Genomic DNA, 15,421 nt, shown 5'->3' with positions numbered 1-15,421 from the left:
CAGCCCCATGCCCCCGCGGCCGCCGCGCCGCGCGGGGCGCAGCAACTCTCGCGAGAGAAGGCGGCGCGGCTGTCCGGCGCCGTGAGGGGCGGGAGCGCTGCCGCCCGGGGCCGCCCCGCAGAGCGGCGCTGAGGCGCCCGTCAGGCCCCGCCGGTTGTCCCTCCCGCCATCCCTCGCTCCCGCCCCAGCCAGGCCGCTCGAGCCGTAGTTTGCGTGTCGAGGTAACTGTCGCAGCCCCGGAGGTCGGCGGGTTGTGCCGGGCTGGCGGCCGTGGCGGGCCCCGCACCGCGCGGGCCTCGGCCTCGGGGGCCTGGGCGGGCCGGCGCCAGGCGCCACAGTGGGGTAACGGAGCGAGCCAGGGAGGCAGGGCCCGGAGGGGGCTTCGGGCCTTTGCCCTCGTGCAGGTCTCCCTGGGCTACAGGCACTGGCACCGGTATTTTTTTATTATTATTTATTTTTTCCCGCCCAGCGGTGCTGTGGTTCAGGTTCAGTTCCATTTCGCTGTGCTGTGTGTGGATTTGGGTTGGGTTGGGCACAGGCTCTGGCAATGCTGCAAAGTGATGGAGCACACCTGGTAAACAGTAGTATCTCTGGGACAGGCAGGGTCAGGCGAGTTCTCAAACACGGGCTTTGTTCACAGTCCCATCCACTCTGTTAAACTTCTGCAGTGCTTGAATTTCTTGTTTTAAGAGCAGTGCTTTGCTCTTGTGCTGGTTCCAGTAACACGAACCATGCAGTGACTGACAGTGACTGACGGCTCTGGATGCTGCTTCATCTTCCCTTTACAGGTGTGGAGCAAGAGAATGATGGAGCCCAGAGCAAGGCAACATTCCGGTCTTTCCCTCTGTATTTATGTGGTGGGTTTTTTCATCCTTTAGCAAGAGAGCTGAATTTTTTTTACTACAGGAAAATCTGTGGTATTCCAAAGCGAAGTCACATTTTTTTTCCTGTAGAAATACAGACCTGAAGGAATTGGTCAATATGTTTTTTGTGGAGGGTGACACCGTGCACTTAGGGACCCTACCTGATTTTGGCCCAGGTAGCATGTCGCTGGCACCCACGGCCATCTCTTGCCTTGCTGCTGATACAAACAGGTTTTGCATTACTTTTGCAGTAATTTTTCAAATGATGGTAGCTCTGTACATTTAGGACTGTATTTCTTGTCTACCTGTTGAATGTGCTAATAAAAACACAATGTGAATTACTTGAGGTTTGCTATGTTAGTGGTATGTAACTCTTATTTTGCGTGTAATTTGGCCTATATTTTACATATTTCACATGAGAATTCCATAGGCATTGAATACTAGACAGTAAGTTTAAAAGATGTGAGAAAACAAGACGCACAAAACACCTTACCATGTTCAAAACAATGTATCCTCCCCCAAGGTATCTTAGCTGGAAAAAAGATAAGATTTTGGTTTTAGCAGTTACATTACTTTTATCATGGAATTGTAATCACAGTTACTTCTGGGGTTTTTTTTTTAGAAGATTTTTATCACAGGGGGTTCAGATTTTCCCTAATTCCTACCTCATTAATTAAGAGAAAATTAGGATGCCAGATTGTTAGGTACTATATACAGCAAAGTCTGAGTCATTAACTGCTTACTGTTTTCAGCAATGAAACATTACCTGTTTTATCATGAAAGTACTCTTTTCCCACTTGATTTCAGCTAGTCAGCAATAAATAAGAGTTGTTGTCAGTGTCTGAAAGTAACTATTGCCATGTAAATTTCAAAAAGTGGTTTCTACTTTTTTACAGCAATTATTTTCCTGGTCACGAGCCAGTGTTCCATGTGTCAGAATTCTTCATTTTCAACTTTTACTAAAGTAGTGCACCTAAGAAGATGTCCAGTAAAGATCCCCTAACAAACACAGATGAAAAGTAAGTACTTTTTTTTTTCCACACACACAGGAATACAGCTATTAGTGGATTGTAATGTGACAATTCATGAAGTTTCATTAGTACGACCTTGTTTTGATGAAGTCTTAAAGAAAAATGACTTCGATATTGAAAGAGTCTGAAGCAAAGTCTTAGACAAGCTAATACCAACACCAGTGAATTTACATATAAAGGGAAGAAACAGTTCTTAAGCTTTTCATTAAGTTAATCAGCACTTAGTTGGGACTGGTTCTGTAGAGATAAAACCCAGCGCAGAAATTCCTTAATGTTTCTGCAGCTATGAAAACATACTTGTAAGGTGTACAGCAAATTACTTCCATGTACTCGTAGGGTACCTACAGTAACATAAGGTGCTGTATGGAGATTATGTATTGTATTTCATTACTTTTTCAGAATCTTGCGTCTGCATGCCTTTAATGTTTTATATGTAGTGCTTTGGAACCATCTTATGTTTTACCAGTGCCATGGGATATAAAATCATTATTATATTAATTCTTTAAACCATAATGTTATCCACTTAAAGGTCGGATCAGATTCTAAGTGGCAAACAAATAATTGAAAATCATAACTCCAGACCCTTCCCAAACTGCTAAGTAACCATGCCAGTGCTGTCATCAAAACCATAATTAGAAATGGGCACAGACAGCTCTTGCTGGACTATCATGTTTGCTGTGCAACAGAATCCAGAAAACACTATTCAAAAGTATTGTCAAACAATTTACCATAGATTTTGAATTATACCACCTTTCTGAATAACTTGACTTTTTCGAAAATCAAATCCACAAAACGTTAAAGAAATTAACTTGATTTTACTGGAACCCAAAGAAGCAAACACTCTGCTTGTCTGGTGGAAATATGTGGTATATAACAAAGATAAACAGCTTTTACAACAGCTATAGCTTGCTAGGTTTGTGTGGAAGGTATATTATATGAGTAGTTATTAGATCACTGAATTCCAAAGGCAATTTTTCACGTAAGAGATGAACACAAAAGGTGCATAAACTGCACTTCAGCTACAAGATGACGGAAGACTATAGTTTTCTATACTTTTTTTTTTTCCCTGGGAGACAGTATCAATGCACAATGCTTCAAGAATGTGCTTGGTTATATGTTAATTGAGGTTTACCTAAACTTTACCTTTGTTTTCTACACAAGTGCTTAGCCTCAAACCGTTCATGCTTCTCCACAATTACAGTGTTGCTCAAGCTTTTTTCATGTTTAACAATTGCCATATAATGACATATGTTTCCTTTTAATCTTTATGACCTAATCAGCAAAAGGTATTTTGAATAATTAGTGGCTTGGGATAGATTAGAAGAATTTATTTATGCTATATGATACAGCGTTCTCTTGGCTGTGGTCCTTACTATCAATGAAATTTTACCTTTTTGGGTTAGTGAACCTGAAAGACTACATGACTGCATGATTGACTTGTATAGAACTTTTGTAAAAGGCCTTTGTTTTATTTATAACAAAAGCATCTTGTGAATCCTGCTTTTGAAGATTCTGCAGATCTTTTTGTCATCTGCTAAATTATCCTTTAATCCATTTCAGTTGCTAAAGCATTACAAAACTTCCTTTGGGAAAGATGAGTCATAATTGATAATGTTTCCAGAATAAAGTAGTTTGCTAGGTGTTTGAAAAAGAATCTTTGTTTGCTGCATAAAATAACACCTGTCTCTTGAAAATACAGTCTTACTTACTGGTAGCAGCTTCTATGGAGTTTTAAGTTGTTACAGTATTCCTAGACCTTTCTGGAAGTAAAAATTATTTTGTGTTCCCCTGGGTATGTTCTTGAAAGGCAGAAAACTTGCAAGAGAAGCAGTAATACCATTTTCCTAGATGAATCCTTTGGAAACATTAAAAGCAGCACAGCAGCAGAATTTTAAGGTAGAGAGTGATAGCCTTGGGGGTGAGGAAGCTGAGCAATGCATAGTTTACTTTGAAGAAGGGAGGGTGGAGCAATTGCTTGAACAAGCGATGTACTGCTGATAATACTAAAAATAACATTTTTATTTTTTAATATTGGAAATACATAGCCTTGAGCCATACATTTAACCGGGGGTAGGGGGGGTGTGCATGTGTGTTTCTGTTGCAGAAAACATGACACTGGAAACAAGCCATATTGGTCTGAGTGACTTGTTTTGACAAGTGTTCCTGATACTAATACCACAAATTGGATTCCACTGGTGTTAAGAACAGTGACAGTTTTGTAGGAGAAAGGCTGTTGGTATTTTATCTTCTGTAACCTTGCCTAGAGCTAATCTAATTGATATGATGCTTAAAATATCAGTGGCTTTTTTTTATTGGACTGTAATGTCAGTAAACACCAGCACAGTTAAAATTGCTGAGAAAAGGCTACAGAGGGCCAAACGTTTGTCACTGGATGGATGTGAGCCATCCAAATAATGCCGTTGGAGCTCTTCATGTTTCAGGAGCTGGGAAGGCTGGTTTATGTTCCCGCTTGCATCACTGATCTGCTCCTTAAGGTGGGTCCCTTTGCCCTTCTGCCCCTCTTGCGTGTCTAGATTGCAGGCTCTAGGGACTGACTGTTGTATATGGAACACTACATAGCATGGTACCTGTAAGCAAAACGATCCTTTCCCTAGAATGATCACGTGCGAATGAAACCACAGTCACTACAACTTTAAAAAAAAAAAAAAAGGTGCATGAGATAAGCATATGCATTCCTCGCGTAGCCAAGCTGTCCTGCTGTACAGCTCTAGACACTGACAGATGCTGTCTCATCGTGGGGTTACTCACTGCTAGAGAGGAATCACCTTTCTACTTAAACAAAGCCCTTGGTGAGCAAGAATATTTGGTTTTCATTTTAAACTGCTAAGATATTTTAGAAAGAGGGGGAGTAATAGGGGTGCATCTTCTGATGCAAGTCTGGAAGAGAATAGTAGTTAACCAAAGTGATGTCAGGTGCTCAGAACTTCTGCAAATATGTGTATCTCTGCAAGAACAAGCCTGGTATTAGAAGAGAGTCTTACCTCGGGAACAGTGGTATCTTTTTTTACTTTTTTCAACTAGGTTATTCTCAGTGTCATGATATAAATTCACCATTTTCAATTGCTTTCACAAAAAGATGTGTCAGCTTCTGTTTCTAGGCAAAGTATATAACCCAAGTTCTGTATTAACTTGTGACGGTTGTATATTGAAAGAGTGAAAGCCAAGTTACAGCATGGCGCAGTTCAATACCATGATTGAGAATGCAAAGTAATGGCATAGTGGCATTTGTTTCATTAATGCTTTCAGTCTGTCTGGTTTGTTGGCTTTCCCTTTTGTGTGGGGATGTACATAATCCAGTCTGCTAGGAAGATTGCTTCAGAAAGGTCATAAGTTATTGCTTTTGACCTTGTTTGGAGGGAGCACATAAATAAACTATTGGAGGAACATGAGAAAATATTTTAATTATTTCATTTGCCTTTGGCAGCCAGATAGAGATTGCATAATCACAGTTGTTGTAAATGCAGGTGAATTTTCTCCCCTTTGTGTTTATCGGTCTTTCAAGTTGCTGCAAATTGCCATTTCAAACAGAGAGAAAGTAAACATTACCTCCATAGGTGAATTAGTCCATATGACGCAGAGGGTTTCAGAGAAGATTAAATAGGCAGAGACACTCGTCTGGAGCTGTGTCTGGGTTGGTGGGGTTTTTTTTTCAGTTAGTAGCAGAAATTGTCCTGCACATAACCTTTATCTGGCTGAACCGAAAAGCTCCAGTGTATTTTAGTTGCTTTGTCGCTGACTTTGCTGCTGTACTGAAGAATGTCCTTACTGTCACCAGGAGATGAAGATGAACCAGAGCGTTTTGATGGTCTTTCTCTCTTATACTGGTATGCTTAACCATTAGGTTCCAACAGCGTTTTTCTAGTCTGTAACTGGGGAAAAGTACAGTAAAGGTAATTTGAAAGTTGTAGATGTTTTCAGCTTCCTTTCATAAGCAGCCAGAATTTATAGTTTAGATTTTTGTTTAAGTGTCAAGTAATACATATTTTGTGAGGGAAGGGAAATTATTCTTTCATTGATAAACCTAGATACGTATTTTGTTTCTTCACATAAATAACTGATACTTGCTCAGGAATACAGATCAGAAGACTATCCAGAGCTGTCTGTTCTGATAAGTCTCTAGAAGGCATAAAACCTAAAGCTGTTGAACTTCCTTGTATCTGCTGCTAAAAAAATAATAGAAAAAAGTATCAATAGATTTAATATTAATTGCCTTTACTAGAACATTACACAAAATTTTGTGCACGTAGTCTGTCAGCATTCCAGGACTTCAGTTGGAGTGTTGAGTTTAGTATTTTTTAGTGTAAGAAAGTTACAGTGTACATTTTGTAGTCTTCCTTTTTAGTTCATCTGTTGCCTCACATCTCTACTTTTCTGTGTGCTAAAAGCTTGCTTACAAGTATTTTTGCATGACTTCTTGAGGAATGAGCAGCGACATCTGATTACTTAATTTGCATCTTTTTCTACAAAGAAAATGGAAATTATTTTTCATTTTACTGCCAGTTGGTTTAGAAGCCTATTTCCTTATTCATAGTGTTGAGCATATTTCTAATGTTTGGGGGGAAGCAGTCGTAACGTTTGATGAATATTAAATAATGGTAATGTGAAATAAATGTTGGATGGGTGCTAAATCCAGGTCTTTTTATAATGAAACTGTTAAAGCCCTGTTTATTTTATTAGAACTATGACAAGTAGAGTGACTTGAAGATCCATCTCTAAGTTACCTGGGAGAAAAAACTAACACCAAAAATCAGCAAGATGTGATATGCTAAACAAATTCAGGGCTTTTGAAGATAGTCTTTACTTTTATGTGATTAAGTAATTTTAAATAGTATGTTTTGGGGGAGTTTAGTCTTTAGAGCATAAACAGAACTGAATGCCTTGTAAAGGTGACTGTTCAAAGTGTCAGTTCTTTCTAATTGTAGGTGACGACATCATGGCAATCTCATGGTTTCAGAGATATCTTGCTCCTCTCCAGTGTGAATTATTAGTTTGTACATTCTCTATATGCTCTCTGTCAGAATCCACTTTATGTTAGTTAGGGTCTCTCTTTTGAAAGTATTGCCTGTTACTTACAGAAATGTAGATCCTTTCCTGTTAAGTGTTCTGTGCCTAGATTTGATCATATTTCATCATTTTATGTGGTAGTATATAAATAGGTTCTGCTTTTTGTGGTGAACTCTGAAAGTTAGACTTCAAGTCTGAGATTTGATCTTTTAAGACTTCATAAAAGTAAACTTCGGTGCAATAACGTTCAGTGAAGTAACATTTGTTCTTGCTTTTTTATTATAATAAAAAAATGCCGTGTGAAAACTGCTGAAAGCATGGCAGAGCAAGAAACAGAGCAGCCAGCAGCAAAAGGCAAGGCAGGAAAAAAACCCAGACTAAACTGTCTGCCTGTGTCAAAGATCAGTGTATGTTGTTGAAGCTTTCAAAGATGGATACAAATCAGGATAAAGCTGTGGGGAACATGAGTAGTATGTTGTCTTTCAGCTTCAAAACACTTAAAAGTTCATGGGATAATTCAGATGACAGTACTAGTCAGTAATGCAAAATACTTTGGTGTCGTAGTATATTAGTAGTTTATCAAAAAAGTTTTGTTAGAGAAATAGACTTAAGTATTTATTCTTCCTTTCAGGCTGTGATTAAGTAAAAGCAGTTTGGTTCACTTTTAGCCTTACAAAGTGTGCCTTATGCTCTTGTCGTGTAGTAGCAAGGTCATGTTCAGTCTTGTCAATGGCCAGATGCACTAACTAACTAGGTTTCACCATTTCCTCTTAGCCTGTGAAACAAATACTTCAAGATATACTACAGTGAAAATTATACAGTATTTGAAGCAGAGGCTTCCTGTTTGTTTCTAAAGATTAATTAGGTCTGTTCTTACAGCCAGCCTTTCTAAAGTAAAGACTAATTTTGCAGATACTTGAGAATTTGAGGTTGTGGAACAAATTGTTGCTTTTCAGAGCAAGTGCCCTTGATTAAAAAAACATCCATTTTCTTATACAAAACCAAAAGAATTATGGATGTTCTTTACAAGCTGGATCTCTTGCCTCGTACTAGAATTTAGGAACGTTTTGACCTTCTGGATTTCTGTTTCCCCTCTGACATGGCACCTTTTAATGACACGTACTCCGGCTTTTGCAGAAATACGCAGTTTCAGGCTGTGTGCTGGATTTGATTGTGTGGGAGGATTTGGGTCACTGTGTCCTCCACTTTGATCTTCTTTTCCCCCCTGCTAATGAATTCTAGTTGTTCCATTTCACTTTAACATCATGCTCTAGAAAATGCAACTTACTGTCCAATATAGAACAGTACATAGGTCAAAGCAGAAAAAATTTAAGTGGTGCTTCTGCTTCTGTTTTCTATAAGGGGTCTGGTGAGTCTTCTCCAAAAATGGTACAGTTGGGAGGACAAAGGAACTATGTTACAACTGGGATGATTTTGTAGTTATTCATCTAAATGAAAGTAAAAAATGATAAAGGGTAATCTGGATTTATAGTAATTCTTAACACTTTTCATCCTCATAGCAGTATGCTGGTCATGTTTCTAATTCAACTTTAAATTTAGTTTTCAAAACTCTTTAATTTTACTTTGTACATTCTTGTTTAATTCTTTAACATTATCACCTGCTTCCAAAATATTCATCTGCCTTTAGACAATTTCAAGTGCTATCCTGGTATTTTGTCTTGGGGTGGAAGGGTACACAGGGGAGCAGGCAATAGAGTTTGTAAAGAAGCATTTTTTTTAAAACAGGGAAAGAAAACAGTGTTGAGTGAAGAAATGAGAGACTGTAGGGAAATATTATGTTCGTAAATAAAGACAAAATTATATGTTAGATATCTCAGAAAATGTTTTTGTATACACTGTCTTAGCTGTGGTTTTGTTTTAATATTCATTACCTGATCTAACACATTATGATATGTTTTTCTTGTCTAAATGCTAAGCTGGACCAGGTTGTGGAATTTTGTTTCTATGTAATCATAATCCTTTTATTACAAAGTGGCGTTCACAATTAAGCCTGAAATGCTCTGGGGAAAAAGGAAGTAAACTACATATACTTTTATTTTACCTTGCCGTCTTATATTTGTTATGAGGAGATTGATTTAATATATTTATTTTTTTTTAATCTATTGCGGGAAGGAGTCATGGAGAGGTATCAAGCAATATAAAGTTGTCAGTAGAGAAAACTGGTTTTGGCTTGTATTAAGAGTTAAAAACATGATCAGTGTAATTTCTCTTATATTAACAGAGCTCTAAATACATTTATTGTAATTAGGGATTTAATGACTTTTATTTTATTCCTTAGGACTATTATGGGCCCTCATGGAATCAATCGAGCTGTTCACCGCATTTCTTTTTCTGATTGTCAAAATGGATTAGGTAATTAGATTGCACATTCTGTTGATTCAGAGTAAACTAAATCTAAAGGCACCTGGTGAGCTTTTCCAATTCACAGTTATCAGTATGAGTTTAATTTATCTGGCTTTTATGGATTTGACTGTAAATCCATTTAGCACAGTGGGTGGAATAGCCAATTTCTTGCTTGTTTTTTTTGTTTGTTCTGCAGGAGTTAAAATTATTGGAGGTTATCGGGCACAAACAGCAGAAGATTATGGGATTTTCATAAAGAGAATTCTACCTGGAGGGGTTGCTGCTGTAGATAGTAAGTAATTTAAAATTTCTTGTTGCAAGCACACTGCATATAAAAAGCTGCCAAAAGAAGTCCTCTTTATTTTACTTTGTGGATAAGCATATTTAAAATAGTGGCTTACCTTAAGATAGAGAAATGAAACTTGGACTCTTCATGGGAAAAGATTTTAATACTCTCAGTTCTTGAAAATCTGTTCAAATCTAGATATGGCTGGTGCGAAAGCAACAGGCAGTCTTTCAGCACTGCTAAATAAGTGTTAAGATGCTGAACTTCTTTTAATTTGTAAGGGATAAGAGTGGCGTTTCTTTTATAGAACTAGTATTTTTAATGAGTTCTGGTAATTATTTTTTTAATTTATTTTTAAAAGGTGGTTATGATGTTTGGTGTGGAAGAAGAAATTATACTGGGTAGAGTTTGAAATAATAAAGTTACAGAATATACTTCTGTCCTAGGTCTGTATATGGGTTTTTTTGAGTTTGCATCTGGTCTTTTGCAGAATGATAATTTAAAATAATCTAGATCTACTTCAAAAGTGATAGTTCCTAATCTTGAGATTTGCAGAAGGGTCAAAATAGAATTGGTTCTAAAAATCTTTTAGATGTTTTTATCAATGTTAATGTATCTATACATGGTAACTTACGTGTATGTTAGGAGCTGAAAGTTAATTCTACAACTGTGAAATATAAATTTGCATCCCACAAATATTTGTAATATGTGAAAATAACACAAATAGCTAAATAACACTTATTTTCAGTGGTTATTCTGTGGTTAATAAGACTGTTTGACAATTATTAGTCTTATCACAATAACCTAGCTTAATTAGGTTCAGAACCTAATCTGCTAAAAGTCATGATTGTTCATTGCATTAGGCCACATAAAGTTGAAAGAAAAAGCCCTGTTCTATTACCATTATATAATATGTTCACCATTTTCCTCTTGATTCATTCATTAATGTTGATTTCATTGCAAGGCCGTTTGCTCACTGGCGACCTAATTTTGGATGTCAACGGAGAAAACTTAATTGGAGTAACCAATGAAAGGTATGTTTGTACTGATTACTAAATGTTTATTAGAGCTTGAAATACTATATATGGGGTTTTTTTGAGATTGTTGACCACTGATTAGAAGAGCACAACTCCCCTGAGGTCCTTGGAATTCAACTGGCAAATAATTTTTCCTATAAATCTAATTCAGCAAAACTGGAAATTGTGGAAAAGTGACAGGACTTTATATGCTTTTATGGCGACAGAATGAGATAGTTTCTTAATGATGTAGACTATAGAATGCATGTGAAAATAGCATTAAAACATTAAGCTGTTAAAATATTTTTGTAACTTTCTGTTGGTTCAGTACTGGTGAATGTAAATGATGCAGCTAACAGGTATCATTGTAATGGGACAGCGAAGGAGAAGTTGTTTAGAAAACTCTATAGAATATGTTGGATGGTGTCTGTAGCTGGATCACCAGAGATCGATACAGTGTTGGAGACCTAGATTTAAAATTCAAGGAAAAATTACAGTGTATGTGGCTGAGGGAAGTCCTGAGCAATGAAATATATCTGAGCAGTAGTTTTCCTCTGGTGGAGGCTGTTAATCCTGAAGGAGGTCCAAGAAGGCAGTAGGATGGACTGAGGAGAGATGGGGACAAAAGGAAAGGGGAAGAGAGGCCGTCCCGATTTACTCCTGTCACCAGGCACTGACTCACCATAGTCTGTCTTTCACTCCATTCTCCAGTGCTTAATTTGGGTTATGCTGCTAGCAAGCTTTTCTCCTTGTATTTGGCAGTGAAAACTATTAACTACATCAGGGATTTGTCCATTTCCTGCTCTTTTAGCGTTACTCACCGTGTATTCCTTACTAGTACCCTGGTGTATTTATTTGATTGTTTTCCCTCCCTTCTAGGGCTGTTGACATCTTGCGAACAGCATCAGCATCTAATCATATGTCTCTGCTAGTTGCTAGAGATGAAGAAGCAAAGTAAGAGAAAAATAAAATGTTGTTTTAACCTCAAAACTAATAAAAAGCTAACACTATATCTAAGGTTGGATGGGTGGGCTTGCATGTGTTATTCTTTCAGATTAGTTTTAATCACAAAATTGCAGCACGTGTCACATTTTTATGTGTAGAATTTGATACCAGTTCATTCTGAGACCATTTGCATCAATTAAAGTGGAAACTCAGGCTAATTTCAGTTTAATGAAGAGGACTGAAATGTTACGTTACCAGCTAATACCATTAAAAATTGCTTGCTGTGATTATTTAATATTTCTTACATTTTAAAATAAGAAAAAGTGAGGACTCCATTAGACCTACAGTACCACGGAACTGTATCATTTAAGGTAGTCTTGCCTTCTGAAAAAAGGCAGATATAGTTACTGTTTCCCCTTAGAAGTTTCCTTTTCAATCTTTAATGAGCTTTGAATTAGTTTGGATAAGTAGGTTAAACTGTTCACTGCAGCAGGTAGTCCAAAATGCGTCCATTATAAGGACACTTATGTTAAATACTGTTTTAACCTTGCTATTTAAAGTTAGGCATATAAACCAGTCTTGGCAGAGAGTCATCGGAAACACTGGGATCCAGGTCTGTATCCCATTTTGACTTAATTCTCTGGAGGAAACAGCTGTTATGTAACTGTATTTGATAAGTATTGCAAGAGTTATCTGTTGTTACTTGCTTTTCCACTTACAGAGTAATTTCTCCATAAAGGAATTTTCTCTAAATTCCTTTAGCCTTTAGTCCGATTTAAGCTTCGTCTTTCTGCTCCTTTATTTTTTGACAGACATTTAAATCACTCTCTAGCCTCTGATCTCTCTTTTTTTCAGGCTGCCTAGATGTATGTGAGGTCCACTCTTAATCTGCTTTTGTCTAAAGCATACTGACCTAGTTCCGCTAAACTCCTTGAATAATTAAAATCCATGAGTACTGTTCCGGGGGTGCCCAGTGGTCTGTGCAGAATTTACCACTACATACAGTCCCTCACTCAGACACTCTTGAATTAATTTCTCGTGACTTTACCTTCCTCTGCTAAAAGATTATTTGATTTACACTCACCTGTGTTTATGTGTGTACCCTGGGTCAGCCTTTAGTTCAGTACATTTTGTCTTTTTAAAAAAAATAAGGCATCCAGCAGATTTCAACAACCCTCTGCAGTCACTGGAATTACTTGGGAATTATGTTCCCTGCAATCAGTTAATTTATGTGCTCTCACTAATTCTATAATATTAATTTGCTGATGTTTCTGATGTACATCATTCCGGATTATTTATATGTTTTAATCTGTTCTCACTGAGGTAATCATATCTCAGATTATAAACTTTTTTAATTAGGCTGCATTCAGTATTAGATTAATCAAGAGGTTTTGTTTTCTCTTTAATGCTTGTAATACAGGATGTGCATCTCAGCCGCTTTTTTGTCAGTTTGTTACAATATGATAGGCTTCTGCTTTCGTTTTTTATTTTTTTATTTTTTGAACAGTGCACCTGACCAAGAATTGCCTATTATATCTACTCTTGGGATTTCTTTAGGAAGATTTTATCATGAAAAAGATAAGCAAAACCAAAGCACATACAATATTTAATAATAATAGTCTCTACCTCATATGAAATAGACTGCAAATTTCTGAGAAAGCTAAAGAGAAGTTAAGAATTTGTATCTGTTTTACTTATTCTTGAATAATTAATAAATATTTATTCTGTCCTCTTTTTTGAGGTGACACACATTTGTCAGTCTCTTCTGGCTTCTTGTTCAGCATAGATGAACCAAAAGCATTCTTTAAAATACGAGTATGCTATAGGTGTATTATCTGATTCCTTCTAATATAAATACCTTCTTTTGGACCTAAGTAATACCCCTGTCTTATCTGTAGTTGACGTGAATTAGAAGTTTTCAAATTTTTGAAATCCAGGCTAAAGAGAGGTAATAATTAAGCTTCTATACCGACAGTTAATTTCATTCATAGTCGGTTGCTTTTCCATCCTTATCCTTCCGTATGACATTATCTTCTTCTTGCCCCTTCTGAACGTTTGACAGGGCTTTACTCTTTCAGTTGAGCTTCCCTCTCTGAGGAAGGGGAACTGTTTAGCAGAAGCAGTAGCAGGTTTCAAAGGGTGCATTTTAATGCCAAATCCTGATGAAGAGGATCTTTTTATTGCCACAGGAAAGAATTTCTTGACCTCATGGATAAGTATGGCTCTCACAGTGACACCAACTCCACAAGAAGTTCGCCGACACAGCTGTCAGCTGGTGAGAGATTACTTCCTAGCTAGCCTGACATAATCCTGTAGGACAGTGGTCATGCTTCGGGGGGTAGAAGCTTGCACTTAATTGGGAGGAGGGTATGTTGGAGGAAGTCGCTGAAAGTCAAGCGAAACACACGTTTACTTAGACTTCAACATTTAGATTGTAATCTAAACATGTACTTTGACAGATTTGTGTGTCAGTTTCCCCAACTCTTAAAATAAATATACTACCACCCACTTATTTTCAGCAATTGTAATTAATGAAGAATGTGAAAAGTATTTGGTACTTGTAGATTAAATGTACCATAAAATTTCGAAGTATAAATCAAAATTTGAGCTAGAATACCTTGAAATTCTAATCCTCATGGCATTGTTGCCTGATTAGGATGCCTTTATATAGCATGAGTGATTATTCTTTAGGAAAGTCAGTTGAATTTTTTTATTTGTTTGCACCCAGTTTGAAAAAAGTAATCACTTGCTATGTTTTAAAGAATTATTTTTGGAGCCCTAGGTTGCTCGCAATTCTTAGCTGTGTAGATTTAAGCTTTCTTTTGGTTGTCTGATTGCTTGCAGTTTGTTTTCTAACATAAGAATAGTACTACTGAACTTACCTAATATGAGTTGAAATGTGCTTTTCCCAAAATGTGTCTTTTATTTCTTTTTTTCCCATTATTTCTTTTCTTTAAGCAAAATCTACAGACAGCCCTTCTTCTGGGTCATCCTCAAGGTCACAGAGTCCTCAGTTGCATTCAAAGGATAATATCACCACCATCAGCAGAAATAATTCTGTCCCAGCATCATCCCCAAAGCTTGCAAAGTAATTTCCAAAACTGACTATTAACTCTTCTGTGTGAGCTGTAGAAAGTGCTACTCAGGAAAATTTTGAGTTCAGCACTAAGTGTTCAACTTTATTTTTTTTATTACTTTTTTTAAAAAAATCCTGTAACTTAGAGTACCATTGATATTAAAAATGAAAGTTTGCAATTCGGTTTTTTTCTCATTTATATATTGCTTACATGGTAGAAGTTGATTAATCAGGTTGACTTTTGATCTTAGTTTCTCTTAATAATTAATGTTTCTGGTGTGTACGTACCTAGGTACTCTCATAAGCCTTATATATATACAGTAGAGAGGAGCTTTTAGCCTTGTGAAATGATACGTTGTTTCTGTTTGTAATTGCCAGAAATAGCACCTGAAGTTGCTGGTTTTGTAGTAAGTAGGCAGTGTAATGTTTGCGCATTGAATTAAATGTCCATATTTCTATTTATTTCTGTAATATGTATTTGTGAAATCAGTAAGATGCTGTATCGCTTAAGTCTTTATTGAGTATCTAGTTCTGTGAAGTAATTCTGCTTTTCTTGTCATTCTCTTCATAGGGATGGTACATTTCAGATTATTACTGTTTTCAAAGAAACAAGCCTAGGTGTTAATATTGTAGGAGGAATTAACAGAAATGAAGGGCCTTTGGTATATGTTCAGGAAATTATCCCTGGTGGTGATTGTCATAAGGTAAAGACCTTTTTTCCCTCCCTCCCCCTTCAGTCACATGTATTCTTGCTTTCATTTACTACCTACTTAGTATTTTATGCATACAGTTATATTTTAAGTACACATTTTTTG

The 15,421-nt window shown here is 37.0% G+C and overlaps 1 protein-coding gene across 9 annotated transcripts in view; it reads left to right on the top strand.

Annotated features, from left to right (window-relative positions):
- The first annotated feature begins 83 nt into the window (after nucleotides 1-83).
- Nucleotides 84-15,421, top strand: part of STXBP4 (syntaxin binding protein 4) — a 76,257-nt gene continuing 60,919 nt past the window's right edge. For 3 of the 9 annotated variants that reach the window (XM_037406538.1, XM_037406578.1, XM_037406595.1), the window contains exons 1-8: nucleotides 5,529-5,739; nucleotides 9,219-9,292; nucleotides 9,480-9,575; nucleotides 10,534-10,603; nucleotides 11,465-11,539; nucleotides 13,720-13,805; nucleotides 14,489-14,618; nucleotides 15,178-15,310. In XM_037406538.1, the coding sequence (XP_037262435.1) occupies nucleotides 5,672-5,739; nucleotides 9,219-9,292; nucleotides 9,480-9,575; nucleotides 10,534-10,603; nucleotides 11,465-11,539; nucleotides 13,720-13,805; nucleotides 14,489-14,618; nucleotides 15,178-15,310 (732 nt within the window). In that variant the 5' untranslated portion in view covers nucleotides 5,529-5,671. Of the gene's footprint in view, nucleotides 222-1,074; nucleotides 1,095-1,759; nucleotides 1,883-5,528; nucleotides 5,740-9,218; nucleotides 9,293-9,479; nucleotides 9,576-10,533; nucleotides 10,604-11,464; nucleotides 11,540-13,719; nucleotides 13,806-14,488; nucleotides 14,619-15,177; nucleotides 15,311-15,421 lie in introns of those variants that run through there. The other 6 variants (XM_037406562.1, XM_037406569.1, XM_037406546.1 and 3 more) reach the window with 6 other exon arrangements.

Source organism: Falco rusticolus, chromosome 1 (genome assembly GCF_015220075.1).
Source record: "Falco rusticolus isolate bFalRus1 chromosome 1, bFalRus1.pri, whole genome shotgun sequence".
Classification (NCBI taxonomy): domain Eukaryota; kingdom Metazoa; phylum Chordata; class Aves; order Falconiformes; family Falconidae; genus Falco; species Falco rusticolus.
The sequence above is the reverse complement of the archived record's forward strand: the minus strand, read 5'-3'. Positions and strand labels throughout refer to the sequence as shown.